Genomic DNA, 26,924 nt, shown 5'->3' with positions numbered 1-26,924 from the left:
CTTTCCTCCACTATCCCTGGACGCTGGGGCCTTCGTGGTTCCTAGTTCTTTAGATTTTTGTAGCTTCAGGTTGACCAGGGGTCTGGAACCCTCCTGGCATACCGGTTGTTCCTACTGGGCGTAGAGGACCCTGTAGGCACGGACCCAGTGTCTGGCTTGTATTCTGGGGTGAGCCTCAGATGCTCCTCTGCCCCCTTATCACTTCTCTCTCCTTGCCTCCGGCCACACTCGAGGCCCCAGGCTTCAGCACGTGCTTTGGGCCTTCACTTGCCCTCAGCACAGCAGCTGACAGAAGCTGCTTCTTCACTGAGCACAATCTCTGCTCACTAACTAACTAACTAACTAACTAACTCCACCCTCCAGTATATATCCCTAACAGGCTCCCTCTGGTGGTATGAGGTGGAAGGGTGGAGGTGTCTGTGTGTAATGAGGGCCTCTTGTGGAGAGGTCCATCCATGCCCCTTTTGGGTCCTGTGGTACCTGTGAATAGCAGGTACCACAGGACCCAAGCGCAGTTTTATTGAATGTCCAGTGTCAGTTCTTCTCCCGTCTAATAAAGAGCCGTGGTGTCTCCGCCCGAACCTGGGAGTATACAGCTGTATACAGCGTACACACACAACTCCATATATACACCGCTCTGTACACACACGGCTCCATACACACACGATCTGTACACACGTGGCTCTGCTACGTACACCTCGTACACACACGGCTCTGCTCCGTACACACACGGCTCTGCTCCGTACGCCTCGTACACACACGGCTCCGCTCCGTACACCTCGTATACACACGGCTCTGATCCGTACACCTCGTACACACACGGATCTGCTCCGTACACCTCGTACACACGCGGCTCTGCTACATCCACACTGTAAACCCCTCCTGACCCCACACATAAACTTCAGCTCATCCAGCACCATGACAACCAGCACAGCAGAGTCCTGCATCCACTGAGGCCCCTGATCATGTGACCCCTGACTCCTCCCCTCCTGTGACCTCATCACAGGTCCTGTGCGCACAGAACAGCTATATATGTGGTGGCGGCTCTGCAGGTGGAGGTATGTGGAGACCCCATTACTGGGCGCAGGGGGCATTAACCCCTTCAGCACGGAGACTCTTTTGGGGTCTCTGTGTGGTGTGAACAGTGAGGTAACAGCTGTGGACAGAATGCGGCTTAGCTGGTTCCCGTCCACATTAGATCCATTCAGACGACTGCAGGATGAAGGACAGAAGCCCAGAGAAGTCTATCAGGCACCCCCATTACTAACCCAGTAAACTAAAAGAAAGAAAACACCCAAAAATATTTTTTTTGAAAACAACTCCCCGACAGACAACAGAGGAATAAAGTTCAGAGAAGAAGCTTCATAGAAAGACATTAAAGTTACAGACGTCATTTAACTCTTTGGGAGAAAGTGATTCCAGGGAGTAAATCCAGAACACGTCTCTGTAGAAGTTTACTGCGTTGTGATTGTGAATCCGCTGCGGTCGTTTCTTCTAACACCGACCATCGGAGATCAAAACTTTTATCACCATCTCCGGGAAATGTCTGGCCACGGTGGTCTCCCCAAACTTCTGCTCTTCTTCATTCTTTTCTTGCAGCGGCCGCAGTGGATTTCATCCTAGACTCATAGAGCCGAACAGAGGAGTGTTGTTTCTTCAGTCTGATTGTAATTGATCGTGACGTTTGTCCAATGTCCACTTTAAAGAATTTGTCCACTACTTTATATGAACCCCCCAACGTACCCCCCCCCGGAGCCCAGAAATGTTTCTGTAAATACCTTGCGGTGCCTTTTCTGCCTCCTTGCGGCACTACCGCTGGCCACTCAGAGGCATCACGTGACCCGTCACTGATGTCACATCAAGTGAGACTAACATCAGTGACGCGCTCCTCGCGGTGGATGCTGGGCTGTGGGCGGGGTTACCCCGTGCATCACACCCAGCATCCCCCGCTCGCTTTCCCAATGAATGAGGAGAGGAAGAGCGTGCGGTGGATGCCGGGTGTGACGTGCTGGGTAACCCACGCCACAGCCCAGCGTCCACCGTGAAACGTATCAGTGAGTACCACCTTCTGCAGCCGGAACTTGACGTGACATGAGCGGATGTCAGAGCTGACTGCAGCCAGGGGTCACGTGATGCCTGTGAGCGGCCAGTGATAGCGCCACTCACAGGCAGAAAAGGCACCACAAAGTATTGAGAAACACTTATGGGCCCCGGGGGAATACATTGGGGGATCATATAAAGTAGTGGACAACCCCTTTAACACAAGGGCACTTTACCGAGTAAATCACAACAGAAATGTAGCAGGTAAAATCCACCAATATCCACAGGTGTCCCATCTAATTTGTGGGAAAACTATCATCTTTAATAATCCTCCAACAGTTCTTGAATGACAAACGCGGAAAAGTGCCCCTTTATGGATTTGAAAGAAAGTCTGTTTAGACACTTTAGCTTAATAATAAAATGGTTAGAAAGCGATTTATCCTGAAGATTCACAAATTGTGGGGTGGTTTTAAAAATGTTATGTTTAGGGTGTTTTTGTGAATGAATCATGTATTGCTCCCATAGTACAGTGCCCCTTTCTTGGCCCCCACACACAGTATACTGTTCCCCTAGTACCGCCATCCACCCACACACTGTATAATGTTCCCACAGTACCTCCATCCCCAATTTTATTTTTTGGGGGTGTTTTTCATATAATATATGGAAACCTACATGAAAATGCTAAAAAATTCCTATCCTATCCAGAGAAAAAAAATACATTGTATATGGAGAATTTGGCATCAAATACCTCTTGTGTTGGTGTTCTTACAAACAAGCTTTTATAATGTCTCAAACTTCTGTGTGTGAATAAGACATGAGATCTAACGTGTTAGAAGATGACAGTCCGGGGAAGACGGGAAACATTCATATAGACGGCCGGTAGTGATCTAGTGGGTGACAGGACTCTGGCCAAATATGTTTCTAGAGCCGTAGTTGAAGATCAAAATGTCATCCTCATCATGAAGTAGTTATTTCTCATGTCACGTGTAATGAATATCTCCTGCAGTATTGTTAATGCCGATTCCAGTGTCGATAAATGAGACGAGAATTAGCAATAAGGAAGATGAGTCTATGAGAAACGTGTTCAGCTACAGACTCCAAGGAAGAAACTGCTTGTTGTCTGTGGCCTAAAATATACAGTGCCTACAAGTAGTATTCAACCCCCTGCAGATTTAGCTGGTTGACACATGCGGAATTAACTTGGCATTGTGACATTTGTACTGTAGATCAGCCTGGAAGTGGGAAATGCACTGCAGCAAATTTTTTTTTTTTTTTTTTTTTTTTAAAAACGTTAAAAGTTAATTCAGAGTGTCATTTATTATTCAACCCCTCAAACCACAAGAATTCTGTTTGGTCCCCCAAAAGTATTAAGAAGTAGTTCAGGCACCAAGAATAATGAGCTTCACATGTGTGGATTAAAGATCTCTTTTGCCAGCCTTTTCTGACTATTTAAGACCCTCCCCAAACTTGTGAACAGCACTCAGACATGGTCAACATGGGAAAGACAAAGGAGCAATCCAAGGCCATCAGAGACAAGATCGTGGAGGGTCACAAGGCTGGCAAGGGGTACAAAACCCTTTCCAAGGAGTTGGGCCTACCTGTCTCCACTGTTGGGAGCATCATCCGTAAGTGGAAGGCTTATGGAACTACTGTTAGCCTTCCACGGCCAGGACAGCCTTTGAAAGTGTCCTCCCGTGCTGAGGCCAGACTTGTCCGAAGAGTCAAGGCTAACCCAAGGACAACAAGGAAGGAGCTCCGGGAAGATCTCATGGCAGTGGGGACATTGGTTTCAGTCAATACCATAAGTAACGTACTCCACCGCAATGGTCTCCGTTCCAGACGAGCCCGTAAGGTACCTTTACTTTCAAAGCGTCATGTCAAGGCTCGTCTACAGTTTGCTCATGATCACTTGGAGGACTCTGAGACAGACTGGTTCAAGGTTCTATGGTCTGAGGAGACCAAGATCGAGATCTTTGGTGCCAACCACACACGTGACGTTTGGAGACTGGATGGCACTGCATACGACCCCAAGAATACCATCCCTACAGTCAAGCATGGTGGTGGCAGCATCATGCTGTGGGGCTGTTTCTCTGCCAAGGGGCCTGGCCATCTGGTCCGCATCCATGGGAAGATGGATAGCACAGCCTACCTGGAGATTTTGGCCAAGAACCTCCGCTCCTCCATCAAGGATCTTAAGATGGGTCGTAATTTCATCTTCCAACAAGACAACGACCCAAAGCACACAGCCAAGAAAACCAAGGCCTGGTTCAAGAGGGAAAAAGTCAAGGTGTTGGAGTGGCCTAGTCAGTCTCCTGACCTTAACCCAATTGAAAACTTGTGGAAGGAGCTCAAGAATAAAGTCCACATGAGACACCCAAAGAACCTAGATAACTTGGAGAAGATCTGCATGGAGGAGTGGGCCAAGATAACTCCACAGACCTGTGCCGGCCTGATCAGGTCTTATGAAAGAAGATTATTAGCTGTAATTGCAAACAAGGGTTATTCCACAAAATATTAAACATAGGGGTTGTATAATAATTGACCCACACTTTTATGTTTAAAATTTAAAAAAATTCAACTGAGCAACATAACTTTTTGGTTTGTAAGATTTATGCTTCTGTTCATAAAACCTACTCTCATTTGCAGTTTGAAGGCTCTAACTTATTTGCATCTTATCAAACCAGCTAAATCTGCAGGGGATTGAATACTACTTGTAGGCACTGTATAGGTTTTATTACTAGATGTAAAGAAGAAAACTAAATAGTAGAAAATAGTAAATCTCATATGTTTCCCTTTATTATCTCCAGTGATTGTATTATTACTCAGGATTTTTATGAATTTACATCGGCTCATGTTCTTCTCATTCAGGTCTCTACAATATCGGATCCCCTAAATAAGAAAATTTTTCTGATTCATTCATTAAGCATGGATATGGACAGGGACAAGATGGCGGAGAGGATATTACGCCTCACCCTAGAGATCCTCTTCCAGCTTACTGGAGAGGTGAGAGATTCTGATGATGTCACATTACATCATTCTTATCTATGGGAATAACAGATGGACAGAACTGGAGAGGTGAGGACTCTGGAAATGTCTGTAGTGAGATTTATTAATGTGTCTCTCCATAACTAGGGTTACACAGTAGTGAAGAAGACCTCTAGTGAGCGCTGTCAGGACCCTGTGTCTGAGGAATGGAGGAGACCCCTGAGCCCAATCACAGGGCCTCCACCTCACCCCCTGATACATGAGGACATCAATGATCAAAAGATCCTAGAACTCACCTACAAGATGATTGAGCTGCTGACTGGAGAGGTGACACTGCTGGGAATGAGGAATGCTGGGACATTATACAGTAACACTATGAAGGGATCGGGGGGATGACGGTATCATTTTCTGTGTCAGGTTCCTATAAGATGTCAGGATGTCGCTGTCTATTTCTCCATGGAGGAGTGGGAGTATTTAGAAGGACACAAAGATCTGTACAAGGACGTCATGATGGAGGTTCCCCAGCCCCTCACATCACCAGGTAATAGACAGGACTAAATACACACGACCTATAATTATCTGTATTTAAACAATGAATTCAGTCCCTCTATGTGTTTCCTCCAGATCTATCCAGTAAGAGGACAACACCAGAGAGATGTCCCCGTCCTCTTCTTCCACAGGACTGTAAACAAGAAGATCCCAATGTTCCTCAGGATCATCAGGTAGATGGAGAAAAGGTGTCATGAGATCTCCCCTATGATGTGTAGACAGCTGTGAAGGTCTTGTGCTCAGTCTTGTTTTATCCACCAGTATTATATGTTTTATACTTGTGTAATGAGAACGGTGGAGATGGCAGGATTAGAGCTGATCATAGATGGGACTTCTCCATCTGTCTGTGACTCTTTCAATATTTGTTTCAGGGTGAAGATCTGACTCATATTAATACTACAGAGACATATGTGAGGGGTGATGAGCGGTGTAAAGAGGATATTCCTACATATGACTACCCAGGTGAGTAGTGACCACTAAATGCAGAGAAGTTACAGATTCATCTCAGATAATAGTGTAGAAAACCGCAGCACTGCTGGAATAGGTGAACAAGTAGGGTCAAAGCCATTCAAATAGCAAATGAATCTTGGCACTCAGACAGGCATTATTTTAATGTATTTAATTGCAGTCCAACACAGATACTATTGTTTTGGTCCTTAAAACCTTCATCAGTGTGTACTGCAGCATAAAGACAAAAAAATTAAAAACTACATATATCAGACAAAAGCATAAAAAGTACCGTATTTTTCGGACTATAAGACTCACCGGACCATAAGACGCACTTAGGTTTTAGAAGAGGAAAATAAAAAAAAATGTAAGCAAAAAATGTGGCCATGATGCCCTGTTAAGTGGTGGTGAATATTCATTGCCTTTAATAGCGGTCACTCTGAGCGCAGCAGGAGCCGCGCTGCGGCTACAGTGTGCGCGCTATTAGGGAGAATGAATGGTCACTGCTCCCCACGCACACAGTCCCGGCGTGGGGATCAGTGACTATTCAGGCACATAGCGTGACACAGCACTGGAGGAGAGAGGAGGTGAGTATGAAAGTTTATTTTTTTTTTTGTGCCGCGTGAGGGGGATCAGGGGGTGCCAAGCATACCTGGATGAGGGGGCCATACATACAAGGATGAAGGGGGCCATGCATACCGGGATGAGAGAGGCCATACATACAGGGTGCCATACTTACCAGGAGCTGCAGGCACAGTGTGCCGGTTATTAAGGAAAATTTAATATTCACTGCTCCCCACGTCCATGGGCGTGGGGAGCCGTAAATATTAATTTTCTTTAGTAGTGGGCACAATGTAGGCTGCAGAAGGCGGCAGTTGCCTCCTGCGCACCGCTACTCCGCCACTGTCACTTCCCCCACATCCCCCACCACCCACAGCCACAGTGTATATCGGACTATAAGACGCACCCCCCCCTCCTCCAAAATTTTAGAGGAAAAAAGTGCGTCTTAAAGTCCGAAAAATATGGTAGTAGAAACAAACTGTCATAAGGTATTTCTGAAATTCATATAATCATCTGAAAATCAATAACATTACAATAGAGAGCACATAATAATAATAAGTGTGACCTACTAGACTGCTAGGAATATAGTTAAAGGTGAAAGCAGGAAGGACACAGTGTCTCAGTGGAAAGACAGGATCTAGGGAGACAAACAGCTATAAGAACATCAGCCTCATAGGGAATTATCCAATCGGTACCTGCAGATATATGTAGAAACCTACCCAGTAGTGAGAGCAGGAAGTATGACAGGCGTGAAACGTGGCATCCGCCGCTGGTTCCAAAGGTCGCCATGTCAAGGGAGGAGAAAGCCTAGTATATGTGGTCAGAGGGCGGGACCTAATGTCCCAGGAGACCAATCAGAGTGAACCGCTGGTGTAACGTTCCTGGAAGTGGACTGAAGCGATAGGAGGCGGTGTCTGGATAGCAGTGACATCACCGGAAGTGACGCCGTGTCGAGTGCCGCTATCAATTGCCTGAAGGCATAGGAGGCGTGACTGGAGAAACTGAGGGCGAACGTGCGTTCCACGGTGCAGGACGTGCATGTCAGAGGCTGCGTCCTGCGTTCCACAAGCAAGAAGACTGTGTACTGAGTGGGTAGAGTGCGTTACAGAACAGGGGAGTTTGCGTTCCACTGTGGGATGAGGGATGGACGCCGTGCAGGACTATAGGACAAAAGAATAATAAGCCTGGAAATATCACAGGAGGTGAACAGGTGTAAGTGGATCAGCCTGTGGGCCGTGGAGGATGATGATCAGTGATTAAAATAAGGAGAAGCCGTTCTGCAACATAAAGAATACAAAATAAATACCATGATAATGAGAGAAAATTAATCTCTCTAAAATGACATGCAAATACTGTATCTCAAAACACATACAGTACAGACTAAAAGTTTGGACACACCTTCTCATTTAAAGATTTTTCTGTATTTTCATGACTATGAAAATTGTACATTCACACTGAAGGCATCAAAACTATAAATTAACACATGTGGAATTATATACTTAACAAAAAAGTGTGAAACAACTGAAAATATGTCTTATATTCTAGGTTCTTCAAAGTAGCCACCTTTTGCTTTGATGACTGCTTTGCACACTCTTGGCATTCTCTTGATGAGCTTCAAGAGGTAGTCACCGGAAATGGTTTTCACTTCACAGGTGTGCCCTTTCAGGTTTAATAAGTGGCATTTCTTGCCTTATAAATGGGGTTGGGACCATCAGTTGTGTTGTGCAGAAGTCAGATGGATACACAGCTGATAGTCCTACTGCATAGACTGTTAGAATTTGTATCATGGCAAGAAAAAAGCAGCTAAGTAAAGAAAAACAAGTGGCCATCGCCCAAGCATGCTCGCTGAAAGGGTTAACAGAACATACTCGCTCATCACTAGTTCTAATTTATTAATTTGTCACCAGTAAGAGAAACTATATTCTCTTTTCCATGGTATCACCTATATTCATTGATAATGAACACGTCCACTAGAGGGCGTCTCCTACTAGTTCGACGTTGTCTCACTGCCAATAGTTCCCATATAATGAGGGACTAACCACGTTACTGGTAGCACAGAGGCTCTGGAAAAGTGAAAATGGCTCCTTGCTCCTCAAAAGAAATTCAGCAAATTCTGCTCTCCCAAATGCAAATGCTCCACTTCCTTCTGAGCACCACAGTGTGCCCAAACCGCAGTTAACGTCCATATGTTTGGCATTTGTGTAGCGATGAGAGTCGGCCTAATTAACGGGTGCATGTCTCCAGAAGCATGAGCTAGGCACAATATACAGGCACTACAACGTACTGGCCACTACAACGTACTGGTCACTACAAAGGTAGTTTGCAATTTTCACTCAGCAACATCCACTGCTGCTTGTTTCTGGAAAAAAAAAACATGGAGTGAAAATCTACACTACACCTGTAGATAAATTCCCAAAGGGGTATATTTTACAAAATGGGGTCACTTGAGGGGGGATTCTGCTCTTCTAGCACTTATGGGCTTTGTATATGGAGTCCTGCTCCGTCCTTCCCGAGTCTCGCTGTGTGGCTAAGCAGTAATGTACAGTCACATATGGGGTATTTCTACATTGAGCAGAAATTGTGGGATAAATTTTGGTGCCATTTTTATCCATTTCCCAGTGTGAAAATGCAAAATCTAGGGCTAAAACAAAATTTTAGTGGGAAAAATGTTATTATTTTTTCTTCACTGTCCAATAGTATAAAATTCTGTGACCCCCCATGTGGTGTCAATATGATCACTGCTTCCCTAGATGAATTCATTGAGAGGTTTAGTTTGTAAAATAGGGTTTCTTATGGGGGAGGTTCTATTGTTCTGGCACCTCAGGGGCTCTGCCAATGTGATATGGCACCCTCAAGCCAGTCTAGCAAAATCTGAACTCCAATATGGCACTTTTTCCCTTCTGAGCTTTGCACTGTGCCTAAAAAGTAGTTTTCGTCCACATATGGGGTATCAGCATACTCAGGAGAAATTACGCAACAAATTTTGGGGTCCATTTTATCCTGCTATCCTTGTGAAAATGAAAAAAATTAGGGCTAAAACAACATTTTTGTGGGAAAAATATCTTTTTTTCATTTTCACAGATCAACGTTGTAAAATTCTGTGAAGCACCTGTGGTTTCAAGGTGCTCACCACACATCTAGATAAGTTCCCTGAGCGGTCAGGTTTCCAAAAAGAGGTCACTTGTTTAGGCAAATCAGGTGTTCTCCAAAAGCGACATGACACTCGCAGACCTGAAAGGTCTTGGAATTACTGTTGCAGAAGGTCCTTCAGCTGCTTGGCTCCTGCAGCCTCTGTTCTGTTGGTAAGCTTCCTCTCCTGCTCTTCACCGGTCACATAGATCAGTGCAGAGCAGAAGAATAGACAACAGCTCTTTCTGTGATTGGGGAGGATGCGGTATCCACTTTCTACTCCATCACAGGAAGCCGCCTCTGAACTATAAGACGCACACACTTTTAAACAAGAGTTTTTTTCTTGTTAAAAAATGCATTATATAGTCCACATAATATGGTAACTAAATTCCTTAAGGGGTATAGTTTCCAAAATGGGTTCACTTGTGGAGGTTTTCCTCTGTTCAGGCACATCAGGGGCTCTCCAAACACGACATGACACCCGCAGACCACTCCATCAAAGAAACGTCATTCCTTCCTTTCTGAGCTGTGTCGTACGCCCAAACAGTAGTTTCTCCCACATATGGGGTACCTGCGTACTCAGGAGAAATTGCAGAAGAAATTGTGTGGTGCAATTTTTCTTGTTACCCTTGTGAAGAAGCAAAATGTGTGGCAAAAAAACATTTTTGTGGGAAAAATTAGATTTTCTGTATTTTCACGGCTCAACATTATAAACTTCTGTGAAGAACATGGGGGTTCAAGGAGCTCACCATACTTCTAGATAAGTTCCTTGAGGGGTCTAGGTTCCAAAATGGTGTTACTTGTAGGGTGTTTCCACTGTTTAGGCACATCAGGGGCTCTCCAATCGCGACATGGCGTCCGCTAATTATTCCAGCAAATTTTACATTTAAAAAGTCAAATGGCGATCCTTTTCTTCGGAGCCCTGCCATGCACCCAAACTGTTGTTTTCCCCCACGTGGAGTATCAGCATGCACAACAAATTTTGGAGGAAGCCTAAAAATTTCCTTCCACATTCCATTAATTCCTGTGAAACACCTGGACGGTTACTAAACTTCTTGAATGTAGTTTTGAGCACCTTGAGGGGTGCAGTTTTTAGAATTTTGTCACTTTTGGGTATTTTCTGTCATATGCATATTGACAAATTACCGAGAGGGTAAAAAAAACCCTGGTTGAGGGGTGTATAAAAAAATCTCTTTTATTACTGCTTTACTAAAATGTGGTAAAGAAGTAAATTAAAACTACACTAGTTTGTCTGTGCCCTTACTCTGATATTAAGTCTCTAGAAACTGTATAGTATTAGAATACATCTGATATCATGAGCTCATTATATTCATTATAGTTTTCCTTTATGTCTGCAGTTCATAGATTAGTTGATCACATTATTTACTAGGACATACACAGGTTCCCTAGTGCTACCGAAAATATATACATAGCCACCCCAACAAGTTTCGCCATGTCTGGCTTCCTCGGGGGGGCTGGGGCTATTATTGGCTGGACAGAGCCAGCGCCACCCAGAGCTTGTTCTTCCGACGTCTCTTCCATCACCAGCACTGCTTGCAGAATGAATAAATGGTAATTACTTACCGGTAATTTTTTTTTCCTGAAACCCATGACAGCACCATACAAGAGTGTAGTATCCGCCCCTATTACTGGACAGGAAGCCATGAGCGAAAAATAAAAAGGCAACTCCCACTTCCTCCTTCAATGTGGTTTCCAGGAGTCAAGTAAGAGTCACCCAATTCATCATCATTTTTATTTATACATTCACTCAAGCACATTCTTCATTGTGAGAAGAGAAGACTAAGAACCATCAGCCAAAAGTCAGAGGGAGGGAAAATTAGGGTGCTGTCATGGGTTTCAGGAAAATCAAATTACCGGTGAGTAAATATCGTTTTTCCCTCCGCCATAACAGCACCATACGAGAGACCATAGCAACGGAGTCCTTCAATAGGGAGGGAGCACCCCTGTAGGATCTTACACCTGAAGAAAGATACCCAGAATATCCTAGTTTAACAGATAGTGCTTCAAGATTGAATGATATCTAAAAAATTCACAATCAACATAATGTCTATCGATTTGGAGCTTAAACCAAAAGCGCCAAAAGAGTAAACAGGATTTTTACAACACTCTGTCCTCTTTATCTCCCAGAGAAAGGTCTATATTTAGAGACCTCACTTATATACATGGTTGAATATCTTTTGATTTGATTAGATATTGATTTGATTTGATTTAGATTTGATTAGATATTCTGTTTTCATTAAATCAACTAACCAACAACTGAAGTATATAAGAACTGGTGCTAAGACTCGGCGTGTAATAGAAGCAGAAGTTAATTGATTCAGGGAACCTGGTAACCTTAACTAGGCTTTGACTAGGGTTTCTACCTTAATATTTTTGGCATTTTCAATTGAAGGCCCCACGTAAGGCCAAGATCTGGGCCATAAGAATCTTTTTTAGGGTCAATGATCACATAATCGTTCAAAACTACTCAACTCTATGCTATCAAGAGTAGATAGAGCATCCCAGATTGCCAAAATGGGGATTTCAAAACCAGCAGAAATATTTAGTACTCTATATCCCTTAAGGTGTAACGTTAAGTTCCCCTAAGAAATGTATTTAAGCTGAACGGACACTTATAGTTCGAGATTTCCATCCTGGGGAGTTTCTGGCTACCACAATCTAGCCAAGTACCTAGAAAGGGTAAGACACAAATCTAAGCTATTCCAAAAGAAAAGTCACAATCCACCGTTCATGCAGGGATGATCGTATTTACGCTATTCTCCTATAATAGCATCAATTCAGCAACTTTATAATCCAACCATGGAGATTGTTAGATTAAAGTACTTCAAATGCCAAATAGTTTAGTTTTCAAGCAAAGAAACTAAGTAAACCGAGTGATAACCATCACCTCTGATACACTTTTTTTTTTTTTTCCAAAGCAACTCATTCAGAAAGAGATCTAGATCTCTTATGGTATTGGTCAAATCTCAGATGGTCTTAAGCTAAGGTATTAGCATCCCGTCGCGTTAAACATGTACCATAAGTACGTATCATCCTGTGCTTGAGTAATAATCAGAACGGTCTTACCTCAGTGTGAACGCATTTGTCTTAACTTGCAAAGATGCTTCTCCTTCACCACAGGAGTCTCACGGGTACGGGGACATTTTAACTCATCCACTGATTCCTCCTTTTATAGGTTTATTGCAGCGCTGCCGTCTTATCACTCCAAGAGCGCACTGACTGAATATTTAACCAACTCGCCACTTAGTTGAGTCTACCAGTTTATGACTTTAATCCCAAGAATACATAGTGTAATATGGCTCCATTGACTTAGTTTCCAATTAGTCCATCTGCACTTCTAACTGGGAGAATACACTGGTCTTGAAATAATTTTACCAGATCCGGTATAATCGTGTCTGTCGGGCAACTCCATTAGGAGGATGGACTGGGATATTTACCGGTTCGTCAGTCCCATAACGGCGAGTCCAACTCCTACCTCCCTTAGTAGGGCAGACCGGTAGTGCTGGCCAACTCAATACAATCAAGTTTATCTTACCATTCCGAATCAGGAGGGTAGATTGAGGCAATGTTTTGTTTATCAACCATCGATACCGGTGAGTCCAGCTCGCACTTCCCTTAGGAAGGCCGATCGGTATAGTGCTGCCTTACTTGGCACAATCAAGTTCATCTTACCATTCCATACCAGGAGGGTAGATTGAGGCAATTGGTGGTCTATCAACCAACTCATACCTCCCTTAAGAGGTCAGACCGGTATAGTGCCGCCCTCTTGGCACGATCAAGTTTCCTATCACTCTAAACCAGGAGGGTAGATTGGGGCAAATGTTGGATTTTCAGCCCCCCACCGGTGAGTACAACTCGCAGCTCCTCCTACCATTTCCTATTTGGTATAGAGAGTTTAATCACTTAACGTCCAAAAGGTCATTCGAAGACTCTAGGTAGGAGTTTTAAGTGGACTTATAGTGGTTTCTTTTAAGCTTAGCGCAGGAGGAGGGGGGGGGACTGAGCTGTAGATGTTTATCAGCCAGTTCATCTAAAGAGATTGAGGCCTCTCATATGATGAGAGGTTGAAAAAGTTGAGCTTGTTTAGCTTAGAAAAACGACTCCTCAGAGGGGATCTCATTTACATCTATAAATATATGTGTGGTCAGTACAAAGGACTAGCACATGACTTATTCCCTTCAATAACCATACGAAGGACCAGGGGCACTCATTACGGGTGGAAGAAAGGCGATTCCAGCACCTAAAATAGGAAAGGGCTGAACTTTATGGACCTAGGTCTTTATTCAACCTATGTTACGTTACTAATGATCCTAGATTGTGAAGATCAACTGGACTTAAATTGTTATTATTCTTTTAGCGCCCCCATTCACACCTTTACCAAGAAGACCACTGGGACACAAATGTTAAATGCAGACTATTTCAATATGCTATCCAAGTATGAGGGATTGACTGAATCTGGACTCAGCAGCTATCCTTTGGACTGTATTTAATAGAATCACCCCAGACCGAGGGCATCGACTAGAAACCTTCCTTACCAATATCAGTAATATTGCTAGTAAAGGGTAGTGAAGCTTTGAGACCTTAGTGAAACAGATCTACAGGCCCCAAGTTGCCTGGCTAATCGGGCAACCCCCTGTGAGGCAGACAGCTGAGGAAAATTCTAGACCTAACGTGGCAGGTTTTTCCACAACTATGAAGCGGTCTGAAAAAACCTTCAGACAGGCCAACGTTAGACATAAACCCACACCTGAATTGGCATGAGGCCTAGCCCTGAGGCTCAATACGCAAGCCACGAGGCTCAATACGCAAGCCACGAGCCCTAGCCGTGAGGCTCAATACACAAGCCATGAGGCTCAATACGCAAGCCACGAGGCCTAGCCGTGAGGCTCAATACGCAAGCCCTGAGGCTCAATACGCAAGCCCTGAGGCTCAATACGCAAGCCACGAGGCTCAATACGCAAGCCATCAGGCCTAGCCGTGAGGCTCAATACGCAAGCCATGAGGCTCAATACGCAAGCCACGAGGCTCAATACGCAAGCCATCAGGCCTAGCCGTGAGGCTCAATACACAAGCCATGAGGCTCAATACGCAAGCCATGAGGCTCAATACGCAAGCCACGAGGCCTAGCCGTGAGGCTCAATACGCAAGCCATGAGGCCTAGCCGTAAGGCTCAATACGCAAGCCATGAGGCCTAGCCGTGAGGCTCAGTACGCAAGCCATGAGGCCTAGCTGTGAGGCTCAATACGCAAGCCATGAGGCCTAGCCGTGAGGCTCAATACGCAAGCCATGAGGCCTAGCCGTGAGGCTCAATACGCAAGCCATGAGGCCTAGCCGTGAGGCTCAATACGCAAACCATGAGGCCTAGCCATGAGGCTCAATACGCAAGCCATGAGGCCTAGCCTTGAGGCTCAATACGCAAGCCATGATGCCTAGCTTTGAGGCTCAATACGCAAGCCATGAGGCCTAGCTTTGAGGCTCAATACGCAAGCCATGAGGCCTAGCCGTGAGGCTCAATACACAAGCCATGAGGCCTAGCCGTGAGGCTCAATACGCAAGCCATGAGGCCTAGCCGTGAGGCTCAATACGCAAGCCATGAGGCCTAGCCGTGAGGCTCAATACGCAAGCCATGAGGCCTAGCCGTGAGGCTCAATACGCAAGCCATGAGGCCTAGCCGTGAGGCTTAATACGCAAGCCATGAGGCCTAGTGACTCGCCCCCTGGGCCGTGGGGCACTCGGATCCGGACAATAGGGAAACGGTGGGAGTAGTAGTGGCAACCCGGTTCCGTGGCTCAGGGTGGTCAGGCCAGTGGTAGTCCGTTATGTGCTGTTGATTTTATCCGACTACGCCACCCGTGGATTTGCGGTCATTAGGAACCGCCGCTGCAAGGCTAACCGCTGGGGCTGATGATGTATGCAGCTGGGATGGTGTGACTTCCCACGGGAAGAGTGCGGCCCCAGGGCAGTGTAGTGGATGTTGGGAGTGATGGTAGTGAGAGTCCCAGTGCTGATAGTGCTGGAGGAGCAAGGAGCACACAGACAACAGGTTGCAGTCCAGGGTCTTTACTAGAACAGGTAAATTGACCCACAAACAGTCCCGGCTAGGAGGGGACCTGGATGTCTTAGAGCAACGGGGAAATTGGCCCTGGTCAGGGTGAGGGTGTAGGCCTACCGTGCTTTCTGTGCTCCTTCTGGCTATCTCCTCCTTATAGGGTAACAGCCCACGTTTCCGAGCTCTCCGTGTATTCTCGCCTGTATGGCCTGCGACGTGGGTTCCTTTCTGCTCCCAGCCTTGTACGGCTTTGCTGGTCCCTTCTGTTGTGGCAGGGCCTCCAGGCTTCTTAGGCCAAGGAATATACAGTCCCCTGCGAACTGGTTATCTGCTGGGGGATGTGGAATCCTCCCAGCCTCAGACACCAAAGTCTGGTAGATTAAGTCCTCTATCTGCCAAGACAGGCTCACTTCGCCTCTTGTCTCTGGCTTGTGGCTCTCCTCCTGCCACACTTCCTCTTAGGTGCAATACAACTTTCTGTCCCTGCTCTGCTCTGGGACACGTCTCAGTCCTGAGACAGGTCATTCGGTTCTCCCTAACCCTGCCCCCAGTACCAGCTTTTATAGGGGCAGCCAGCTCCCCCTACTGGCCTGAGACAGGATGCATTGCATGCTAATGTTCCCCTGACTAGAGAACCTCCCCCTTGCTCTCAGACACAGCTTTAATATATTTGTGGCATCCAGGCCAGGGTGACACATTCCCCCCTAGTGAAATTTAGTACTCCGGGACTAAACAATAAACAAAGACAATATGCATAACCATAAAACATTAACAGACAGACGACGCACAGATTGAGTTCTTAAGGTCACAGTGTGGCCTGTGACCGGGTGTCCATATCACCAGCACAACGGGGAGCCTTAACCAGGTGGGGGTCTGTCCTACCCCAAGTCCTTTACAGTCTTAGTTCATTCCTGGGCTAGGCTCCGAACGCAGTCCATACAAGGTCCCGGTTATAAAAAGTCCATAACCTTTGAGTCCTTACGGTAGCTGCAAGAAACTGAAACACAGAATTACCAAACATGCATGTAACTTTGCAAACAATTCAATATTTGGCAACAGGGTCATTTACAATCTTAGCGCGCTCTATATTTTCCAGCGAGCGGGTATCTGCCCCTTTGTGCTCCTGGTTGACCTACGTAGCCCACTGTCTGGTGGTGGACCAACCTGGCTTTCCCCACTAGCGTTAGGGGTACAGCTACCAGCTGGGTGTACAGGTAGGGCAGGCAGCTGTCTGCGGGTCCTTTGGCTTACCGCAGGCATGGCAGGCTCACTGTCAGCAGAGCGTTGACTCTCCTGGGCTGCTGGTACAGGCTCTTCTGCCTCTGGAACTGCTTGCTCCTCTTCACCTTCCGGCTCTGGTGTTGGTTGTTGCTGTGCCGGTTGCAGGAAATGCAGGACGGGTACCACTATGGCATCATTTATGCGAGTCCAGGACTGAGGGAACTCTCCGAGAACGGTGCTGATCATTTCTTCCTTGTCCTCTGCGGGTTCAAGGTCACTCTGATCCTCTTCTGCACTACGGAGTTGCTCGGGGCATCTTTTGAGGTGGTCCCTGGAGACAACACTAGTGGTTTCTCCTCCGTCCTTGGTGATTACGCACACCTTTGGGTTGTCATGGTCAGACTGCAGTACGGTGTAGGGTTCCCTTTCCCACTGGTCGTCCAACTTATGTAGCCTTCTCTTCCACTTCAGGACCTGCTCACCAGGTTCTAGGGGACCAGCAAGGGCGTGTTGGTTGAAGAGTCTTTCTTGCCTTTCTCTCACCTGGGCCAGGCTCCTCTCCACACTCTCCTGTACCTTCTTGTACAGCAGTTGCCTTTCTGTATCCCAGTCTGCATCCAGGGAGGTGTCCTCAGGCGTTAGGACTCCCATCTCCAGGTCTACGGGCAGCTTACCTGGTCTGGCTCGCATCAGGTAAGCCGGGGTGCAGTTTGTAGCATTCACAGGGATATTGTTGTATAGGTCTACTAGGTCCGGCAGTTTTTCTGGCCACAGGCTGCGTTCCTCCAGGGGCAACGTCTTCAGCAGATCAATGACTATATTGTTCATCTTCTCACACATCCCGTTGGTTTGGGGGTGGTAAGGCATTGTACAAATCTTCTTACAGCCATAGAGGTTGCAGAACTCTTGGAAGATTTCAGCCTCGAACGCTGGACCCTGGTCTCTCAGGACCTGTTCCGGATACCCGTGTGGACGACAGAAGTATTGCTGGAAGGCTCTGGCCGCTGTTTGGGCTGTCAAGTCTTTTACCGGGACCACCACGAGAAAACGGGAATAGTGGTCCACGATTGTCAGGGCGTAGATGTACCCTGACCGACTTGGAGCCAACTTGACGTGGTCTAGAGCTACCAGCTCAAGAGGCTGCGTGGTGACGATGGGCCTCAAGGGTGTCTTCTGGCTGGTGCGGTCCTTCCTCCTTAGGTGACAAGGGCCACAGTCTCTGCACCACTTCTCCACAGCTCCTCTCATGCTGACCCAAAGGAACCGTCCTCTTAGCAGGAACTCCAGTTTCTTCCAACCGAAGTGCCCCGCTCTGTCATGGTAAGCCCCCAGGACCATAGCTGCATCCCGCCTTGGAACCACGACTTGCCAGGTCAGCTCGTGCGTCCGGTGGTTGACAATCCTTCTGCACAACTTGCCTTCGTAGAGGAACAGCTTGCTCTTCTCCTTCCATAGCTGCTTAGCTTCCTCTGGAGCATCCGGATCCATGCGGGCGTCTTCCTGGGTCAGCAGATCTTTCACCAGGCGGATGGCAGGGTCACTATCTTGGGTCTCAGCCCAGCTGTGGTGAGGTAGGGGATTGATCGTCACGGTTGTTAGATCCTCCTCCTTCACGCGGTGGGAGTATTGAGCGGCTCCATACCGGTGAAACGCGGGGAGTTCTATCTCCTCCAGCTCTTCTGGGTCTTCGTCACCTTCAGGTAAGTGAGGCTTCCTCGATAGGGCGTCAGCGTTGGCATTGGTTTTGCCGGCCCAGTACTTGATCACAAAGTCATAGTTGGAGAGACGGGCCATCCACCGCTGTTCTAGGGCACCCAGTCTTACATTGTCCAGGTGTGTCAACGGGTTGTTGTCCGTGTACACGGTGAACTTTGCGGAGGCCATGTAATGCTTGAAGCGTTCCGTTACGGCCCACACCACTGCCAAGAATTCTAGCTTGAAGGAACTGTAATTCTCCGGGTTCCTCTCGGTGGGCCTCAGCTTCCGGCTGGCGTACGCGATCACCCTTTATCTGCCCTGTTGGTTTTGGGACAGTACGGCTCCCAGTCCCACATTACTGGCGTCCGTGTGGAGAATAAAAGGCTGGCCATAATCAGGGTAGGCCAGGATCTCATCCCCCGTGAGGGCCATCTTCAACTGGCGGAAGGACTCCTCTTCCGGTTTATCCCACTTGAAGGGAGGCTTTTGGCTCCTGGACTTAGACTGTCCGATCAGGAGGTCCTGCATAGGAGCTGCCATCTTAGTGAACCCGGGGATGAACCTTCGGTAGTAGCCTACCAACCCGAGAAACTGTCTCACCTCTTTGATGTTCGAGGGGCTTGGTCAGCTCTTGATTGCCGTGACCTTGTCAGGGTCGGGGGCTACTCCTTCCGCACTTACCACGTGCCCTAGGTACTGGACCTTTGGTTTCAGCAGGTGACACTTCGATGGTTTCACCTTCAGGCCATAGCCTGCCAGGGCTTCGAACACCTCGGCCAGGTGCTTCAGATGGTCCTCGTAGGTCTTCGAATAGACGATCACGTCGTCCAGGTAAAGGAGGACCGTCTCGAAGTTTCGGTGCCCTAGACAGCATTCCATCAGCCTCTGGAAGGTCCCTGGTGCGTTGCAGAGCCCGAAGGGCATACAGTTGAACTCACTCAGTCCCATCGGGGTGGTGAAGGCGGTATTCTCCTTGTCAGCCTCTGCCACAGGAACCTGCCAGTACCCGCTAGTAAGGTCCAAAGTAGAAAAGAAGTTAGCTGATTTTAGTGCGGCTAAAGACTCCTCTATTCAAGGCAGCGGGTATGCGTCTTTATGGGTGATACGGTTGATTTGTCTATAGTCTACGCACATTCTCATGGTGCCATCTTTCTTTTTCACCAGAACCAAGGGGGCTGCCCAGGGGCTACAGCTATCTGTAATGACCCCAGCTTCTTTCATTTCTCTTAGCATGCCCTTTGCGTTCTGATAATGTGCAGGGGGTACAGGTCTGTGTCTTTCTTTTATCGGTGGGTGGCTCCCTGTGGGGATGTGGTGTTCTATCCCCTTTACTCTGCCAAAGTCTAGCGGGTGTTTACTAAAGACTCTCTCGTACTCCTGTACCACCCGGTAGACTCCTTGTTTTTTGTGCAGGGGAGTGGAGTCAGCACCCACATGGAGTTTCTGGCACCAGTCCTCCTTTTGTTTCTGGGAGCCGTTACCCTCCGCCTGTGGAGATGGAGGCAAGGGTTCCACGGCCCTGATAGCTTTGTGTTCGACAACAAACAGTTTGGCGAGTGTAGCGTACCTGGGTAAGTGTACTTCCCTCTCACCAATGTTGAGGATGCGGACGGGCACCCTCCTATGACGGACATCAACCACCCCCCGGGCTGTCAAAATGGTGGGCCTGCTGTCCGAGTATGCGGGTTCTACCATGGCTTGGTTGTCTCTACTTCTCAACCCGATTGCAGTCCGACATCAGATCATCATTTCACTTTTCGGAGGCATGGAAATGGGGAATGGGTCACTCAGTCTTACGCTACCGATCTCACAACCAGAAAGTTCTACCTGCTGCCGTCTCATCAGGGCTTTTATCTCCTTGTTGAGGACTCTCTGTTGGCTGGAACAAGCATTCACCGCCACCTGTTGTAGAATTACAATTACCTCTGAAAGACAATTTTCAATCACGTTAGTACCCACAGTTATTTTAGGGTGACTTTCACGACGGTCAATTTCCACAATAATCACTCCCTGTGCCGGTAGTTCAACTTTACCAATTTTAATGGTCATCTCCTTGAACCCCATCTGCGGCACGGGTAAGCCATTACTGGCGATGATGCTCAAGTTACTGTCTGGATACCGTGTGATATCAGCATCAGTCCAATACTGCTTAAAAAGTACATAAGGGATAGTGGTTACTTGTGACCCAGTATCCAGCAAGGCACTCATGGGGATACCGTCCAGCACCACGAGTAAAACCGGGCGCCCCCCAGCGTACTTATCATGCCAATTATAAGGGCCTGGTGATCTTATGCCTGGGGGTTGGCCCTCTGCCCCAGGTTGGACCCGTTTAAATTACAGTACCTGGAAATGTGTCCGGGCTGGTTTCATCGACGGCAAATGGGCTGTCCATCCTCTGCGTAGGGGTCTGTGGGCCTCCCTCGGAACGACGGGATCCTCCTCTGTCGACGCCACGGGACATCCTCCGGACTTGAAGCCAGCTCGATGGGTCTTGACGGGTCCACTTGCAACGCCTGGACGGTCCTGGTCAATGCCGCGACGCTCCTGGTCAGCTCCTGGACTTGGTGGTGCAGGTCTTTCGACGGGGCTTGGTTCAGGGCCTGTGCATCAGCCCCCACGGGGTCCATAGAGGAGGGCGCCCCTCCTGGTGGTAGGTGAGAGCAGGGGGCCGGGGGTTTATAGCGCCACTGGTTGCAGGTTCACGGAGCACCCTTATGGTCCTGTCCTTAAATTGGGCAAAGGTCAGATCAGGGTTCTGAAAGAATATGAGGCGCAGTTGGGCCCTGTGGGCGCTGGACAGCAGACCTTCTATGAATTGTTCTGTTAGTAGTCTATCCGTTTCCTGCACACTGCCAGGGTCAGTTTGTTGGATGGCCCTTAGGGCTTCCTGCAAATTTAGGGCATAGTCTCTGATGCTGTCCTGTGCCCGCTGCTTACATCCATAGAACCTCATTTTAATTTCAGCTTAGGTACGTGTGTCAAAGGTACCCCGCAGCCGGGCCAGAATACCCTTCACGGTTCTTTTCTCCTCAGCGGGCCATGACTTTACCTCCCTTTGGGCTGCGCCAGTTAACTGCCCTGTTAATATGCTAACCTTCTGTTCCTCTGTCAGGGGGTAAACCTGGAACAAACTGTACAGCCTTTCCTTAAAGTCAGTTAGGGCATGGGGCTCCCCTGAGTACTTGGGCAGCCAGGTCGCTCCAGGGATGTAGGGCAGGGAAAAGGTCATCACCGCTGCTGCAGCCGCGTTGGTGGTAATGGGTGCCTCTGTGTCCGACATCTTCCTCCCCCCTAGTTAAGCGTGGCCTACCTTCCGACGATCCTCTTCTGTAGGCCGCGGCTCCGCTGCTGCTGCTCTGGACGAGGACCTTGTGTCGCATCCTGATGACGTCAGCGTCGCTCTCTCTCCCTTCCAGGACCTTGCGCAGCGTCGGTGCGTGGGGCGGAGCTTCGGATCTCGCGCGGTTTGGACGTCCACGCCCCTCTTCTTCCCGTGCGGCGTACAGAAGATGGCGTCCGATGGCGGGAAAACGGCTGAAGATGGTGGGAACCGATGGAAGATGGCGGGAGATGGCTGGAAATGGCGGGAAACGGCTCAGGACGGCGGGAAACCTCTTTTCAGGTAAGTGCAAAGTCTTTTTCAGGCACGCAATACCCGTTTGTGGCGGGTTGGTTGCAATCCTGCCGACTACGCCAAAGCTGACTCGCCCCCTGGGCCGTGGGGCACTCGGATCCGGACAATAGGGAAACGGTGGGAGTAGTAGTGGCAACTCGGTTCCGTGGCTCAGGGTGGTCAGGCCAGTGGTAGTCCGTTATGTGCTGTTGATATTATCCGACTACGCCACCCGTGGATTTGCGGTCATTAGGAACCGCCGCTGCAAGGCAGACCGCTGGGGCTGATGATGTATGCAGCTGGGATGGTGTGACTTCCCACGGGAAGAGTGCGGCCCCAGGGCAGTGTAGTGGATGTTGGGAGTGATGGTAGTGAGAGTCCCAGTGCTGATAGTGCTGGAGGAGCAAGGAGCACACAGACAACAGGTTGCAGTCCAGGGTCTTTACTAGAACAGGTAAATTGACCCACAAACAGTCCCGGCTAGGAGGGGACCTGGATGTCTGAGAGAAACGGGGAAATTGGCCCTGGTCAGGGTGAGGGTGTAGGCCTACCGTGCTTTCTGTGCTCCTTCTGGCTATCTCCTCCTTATAGGGTAACAGCCCACGTTTCCGAGCTCTCCGTGTATTCTCGCCTGTATGGCCTGCGACGTGGGTTCCTTTCTGCTCCCAGCCTTGTACGGCTTTGCTGGTCCCTTCTGTTGTGGCAGGGCCTCCAGGCTTCTTAGGCCAAGGAATATACAGTCCGGTGCGAACTGGTTATCTGCTGGGGATGTGGAATCCTCCCAGCCTCAGACACCAAAGTCTGGTAGATTAAGTCCTCTATCTGCCAAGACAGGCTCACTTCTCCTCTTGTCTCTGGCTTGTGGCTCTCCTCCTGCCACACTTCCTCTTAGGTGCAATACAACTTTCTGTCCCTGCTCTGCTCTGGGACACGTCTCAGTCCTGAGACAGGTCATCCGGTTCTCCCTAACCCTGCCCCCAGTACCAGCTTTTATAGGGGCAGCCAGCTCCCCCTACTGGCCTGAGACGGGAGGCATTGCATGCTAATGTTCCCCTGCCTAGAGAACCTCCCCCTTGCTCTCAGACACAGCTTTAATATATTTGTGGCATCCAGGCCAGGGTGACACACTAGCAGTGAGGCTCAATACGCAAGCCATGAGGCCTAGCCGTGAAGCTCAATACGCAAGCCATGAGGCCTAGGCCAAACAAACGTAGGTAGGTACGGAATCATTAAATTTAGATTCTTCCAGACTGATGTTATCATTTCAGCGACCAACTGGGCCCCTGCTTATTGCCACTCACTAGAGGTTGCTATAGAACACAGCATGGTGTTTCATGATTCACTGATGTTCCATGATTCACTGGTGTTCCATGATTCACGGCTGCTCCTGCCGTGAGCTCCAGGCTTCTACATCCTTGAGGATATAAAACCACATTGAAGGAGGAAGTGGGAGTTGCCTTTTTATTTTGTGCTCAGGGCTTCCTGTCGGGTAATAGGGGTGGATCCTACTCTCTCGTATGGTGCTGTCATGGGGCTCCCAAGGAAAAAGATGGCTCCTGGTGACAGAAGCACATGTTGCAGTAGGAGATCCCAGAGGAGATGGGACCCACCATTTGCAGAAGCCCTTATATGACAAAATGGCAGAAAACCAGAGCAGTAGAAATCACCATAAAGTGGCTCCATTTTGGAAATTATATTCCTCAGTGAATTAATCTATAGGACAAGTGACTATTTTGACTCCAAAGCCACTTTCCTGAAATTAGCACGCAGTGGATCTTGTAGAGTGAAAATTGCACATTTGTCATTTTATAACCCAACACATAGTGACCAGATTGTGCTCCAGGAGACACACACCGTAAATTAAGTGGGTTCTTCTCACTATAGTAATGCCAAATACATGGAAGCTAAATGTGGTTTGGGCGCACTGCAAGGCTCAGAATGAGGGGGAGATTTCACTTTGAGAGGTAAGATTTTGCTGGATTGGTTTATGGAAGCCATGTTGCTTTTCAAGAGCCTTTGAGCCACTAATAATGTGGAAACCTCTGTTTTTCCATTAACAGATGATGGACCTGAGTGGTGACTTGTTTTTTTGCGAGTAGAAGTTTTTATTGGTATTATTTTCACCTACATAACATTGGTGGCTTCTTATTCCATATTTGGGAGGCAGAATGAATAAACAGTTGAACACTACACTCTTCTGGTTCATCCTATGAGGTTTTCTATTAGACTGTGAACTGTCATTGTCTTGGTGAATAATTAGATTTTTTTGCATAACTTCCCATTTTTACGGACAGTTTAAGTAGAAATGTTCAAAAATATATAATTACAAGGATTTTTATTAAAAAATAATAATTGGTTTTATTATTGGCAGATGTCTGTACCAGGAGATCAGAGGGACACCTGACATCTTCAATTTTCAAATCAGATAATTTTGAGATCCCACAGGATACAATTGAAATGAATGCCATTACTCCAGATATACCATCATCCCTTCACAGCAAAGATCTGTCATCTGATCCTATGAAACAGGTCCTGTCTTCTGATTCATTACCGACTACTAAGGAAAATCAAAGTCGCAAAATAAGCATTAAAAAACAAATTGCTACTAAAGCAAAGAAGCCATTTTCACGTTCAGAATATGGAAATAGTTTTCCCCTCAAAAAGTCTTTTCTTAAACATGAAAAAATTCACAAAGCGAAGAATAGATTTTCTTGTTCCAAGTGTGGGAGATGTTTTAATCAGAAATCAGATTTTGTTAGGCACCTGAGAACTCACACAGGGGAGAAGCCATTTTCCTGTTCAGAATGTGGGAAATGTTTTACAAAGAAATCAACTTTCATCAGACATCAGAGAACTCACACAGGGGAGAAGCCATTTTCATGTTCAGAATGTGGAAACTGCTTTACAGCGAAATCAAATCTTATTGCACATCAGAGAACTCACACAGGGGAGAAGCCATTTTCATGTTCAGAATGTGGGAAATGTTTTATAAAGAAATTAACTTTTATCAGACATCAGAGAACTCACACAGGGGAGAAGCCATTTTCATGTTCATAATGTGGGAACTGCTTTACAGAGAAAACATATCTTATTGCACATCAGAGAACTCACACAGGGGAGAAGCCATTTTCATGTTCAGAATGTGGGAAATGTTTTGCAAATCAATCAAATCTTATCAGCCATCAGAGAACTCACACAGGGGAGAAGCCATTTTCATGTTCCGAATGTGGGAACTGCTTTACAGAGAAATCAAATCTTATTACACACCAGAGAACCCACACAGGGTTGAAGCCATTTTCATGTTCAGAATGTGAGAAATGTTTTGTACAGAAATCAAAACTTATTGCACATCAGAGAACTCACACAGGGGAGAAGCATTTTTCATGTTCAGAATGTGGGAACTGTTTTACAGAGCAATCAACACTTATGGAACATCAGAGAACTCACACAGGGGAGAAGCCATTTTCATGTTCAGAATGTGGGAAATATTTTGCAAAGAAATCAAATCTTATAAAACATCAGATAATTCACACAGGGGAGAAGCCATTTTCATGTTCAGAATGTGGGAAATGTTTTGTACAGAAATCAAATCTTCTCAAACATCAGAGAACTCACACAGGGGAGAAGCCATTTTCATGTTCAGAATGTGGGAACTGTTTTACAGCGAAATCAACGCTTATCGAACATCAGAGAACTCACACAGGAGAGAAGCCATTTTCATGTTCAGTATGTGGGAAATGTTTTGCAAAGAAATCAAATCTTATCAAACATCAGAGAGCTCACACAGGGGAGAAGCCATTTTCATGTTCAAAATGTGGGAAATGTTTTAACCAGAAAGCAAATCTTGATAGCCACCGGAGAACCCACAAAGAGAAGAATGCCGCAACTACACCCAACTAGTCTCTGTACAGATTATAAAGGCCCTAGCTGCACAACTAAAAACGCCACGGACCTAACTCTCTTAATAGGCCATTGAGGAGTTTTTTGTACCTCCTGAGGAACCAGAGGGGAGGCCACAACACGCTGTCAACCAGGGGAAAGGAAAGTATAAAGTAAAATATGAAAACCCTGAGTGAGAAACTAAAATACATTCATATACACTCCCTGACAGAAGTTATGTCGCTTATCCATGTTATGTAAATAAAAGATTATAACCTGACGTTAAATTCATCCATTGGTTTTATAAATTACTCTTTTGAAAGCTGAAACCCTCCCAAATTTGGTTTCGGTTAAGAAAATAGATTGGCATCAATGGTGAAATATTGATCATTTAATGAACACCGAATGGTCAGATTTTGGCAAGACCAAAGTTTTGTCGCCCACAGAAAGTAATGTGATATTCAAGCAAATAATTATCTTAAAATAAAAATATATGTTGCATAACATTGATGAATGAAGTTGTGGTGCTATTAGAGTCATATTTAATATTTTGTGTGACTTCCATGAGCTTGAAGGACTGCATCCATGCGGTTCAACAATGATTCATACAATTTATTAATGACGTCATCAGGAATAGCAGAGAATGCAGTCTTACATGCCTCCCAGAGTTCATCTAGATTCTTTGGTTTTGTCTTCCAAGCTTCCTCTTTTATCCTACCCCAAACTTGCTAA

General features: G+C 46.9%; 3 protein-coding genes across 4 annotated transcripts in view; 2 read left to right on the top strand and 1 right to left on the bottom strand.

Annotated features, from left to right (window-relative positions):
* Nucleotides 1–26,924, bottom strand: part of LOC141176132 (uncharacterized) — a 725,229-nt gene that overhangs the window by 41,235 nt on the left and 657,070 nt on the right. The gene's annotated exons all lie outside the window — the stretch shown is intronic.
* On the top strand, nucleotides 999–25,372 carry LOC141176143 (uncharacterized). Its single transcript, XM_073660142.1, has 7 exons — nucleotides 999–1,058; nucleotides 4,909–5,043; nucleotides 5,173–5,352; nucleotides 5,443–5,566; nucleotides 5,650–5,747; nucleotides 5,946–6,036; nucleotides 24,685–25,372. Exons 2-7 carry the CDS (start codon nucleotides 4,966–4,968, stop codon nucleotides 25,368–25,370), a joined length of 1,257 nt encoding a protein of 418 aa, XP_073516243.1. The 5' UTR covers nucleotides 999–1,058; nucleotides 4,909–4,965; the 3' UTR covers nucleotides 25,371–25,372.
* LOC141176165 (uncharacterized) lies at nucleotides 25,371–26,466 on the top strand (the record flags this gene model as incomplete). The annotated part of the gene is made up of 1 exon (XM_073660161.1): nucleotides 25,371–26,466. A coding segment is annotated over one exon (843 nt), but the record flags the coding sequence as incomplete, so codon positions are not given.

This window comes from Phyllobates terribilis, unplaced genomic scaffold, assembly GCF_046119375.1.
Source record: "Phyllobates terribilis strain yellow unplaced genomic scaffold, ASM4611937v1 Scaffold_17__1_contigs__length_24005725, whole genome shotgun sequence".
Classification (NCBI taxonomy): domain Eukaryota; kingdom Metazoa; phylum Chordata; class Amphibia; order Anura; family Dendrobatidae; genus Phyllobates; species Phyllobates terribilis.
This window is presented reverse-complemented; position numbering and strand designations above follow the sequence as displayed.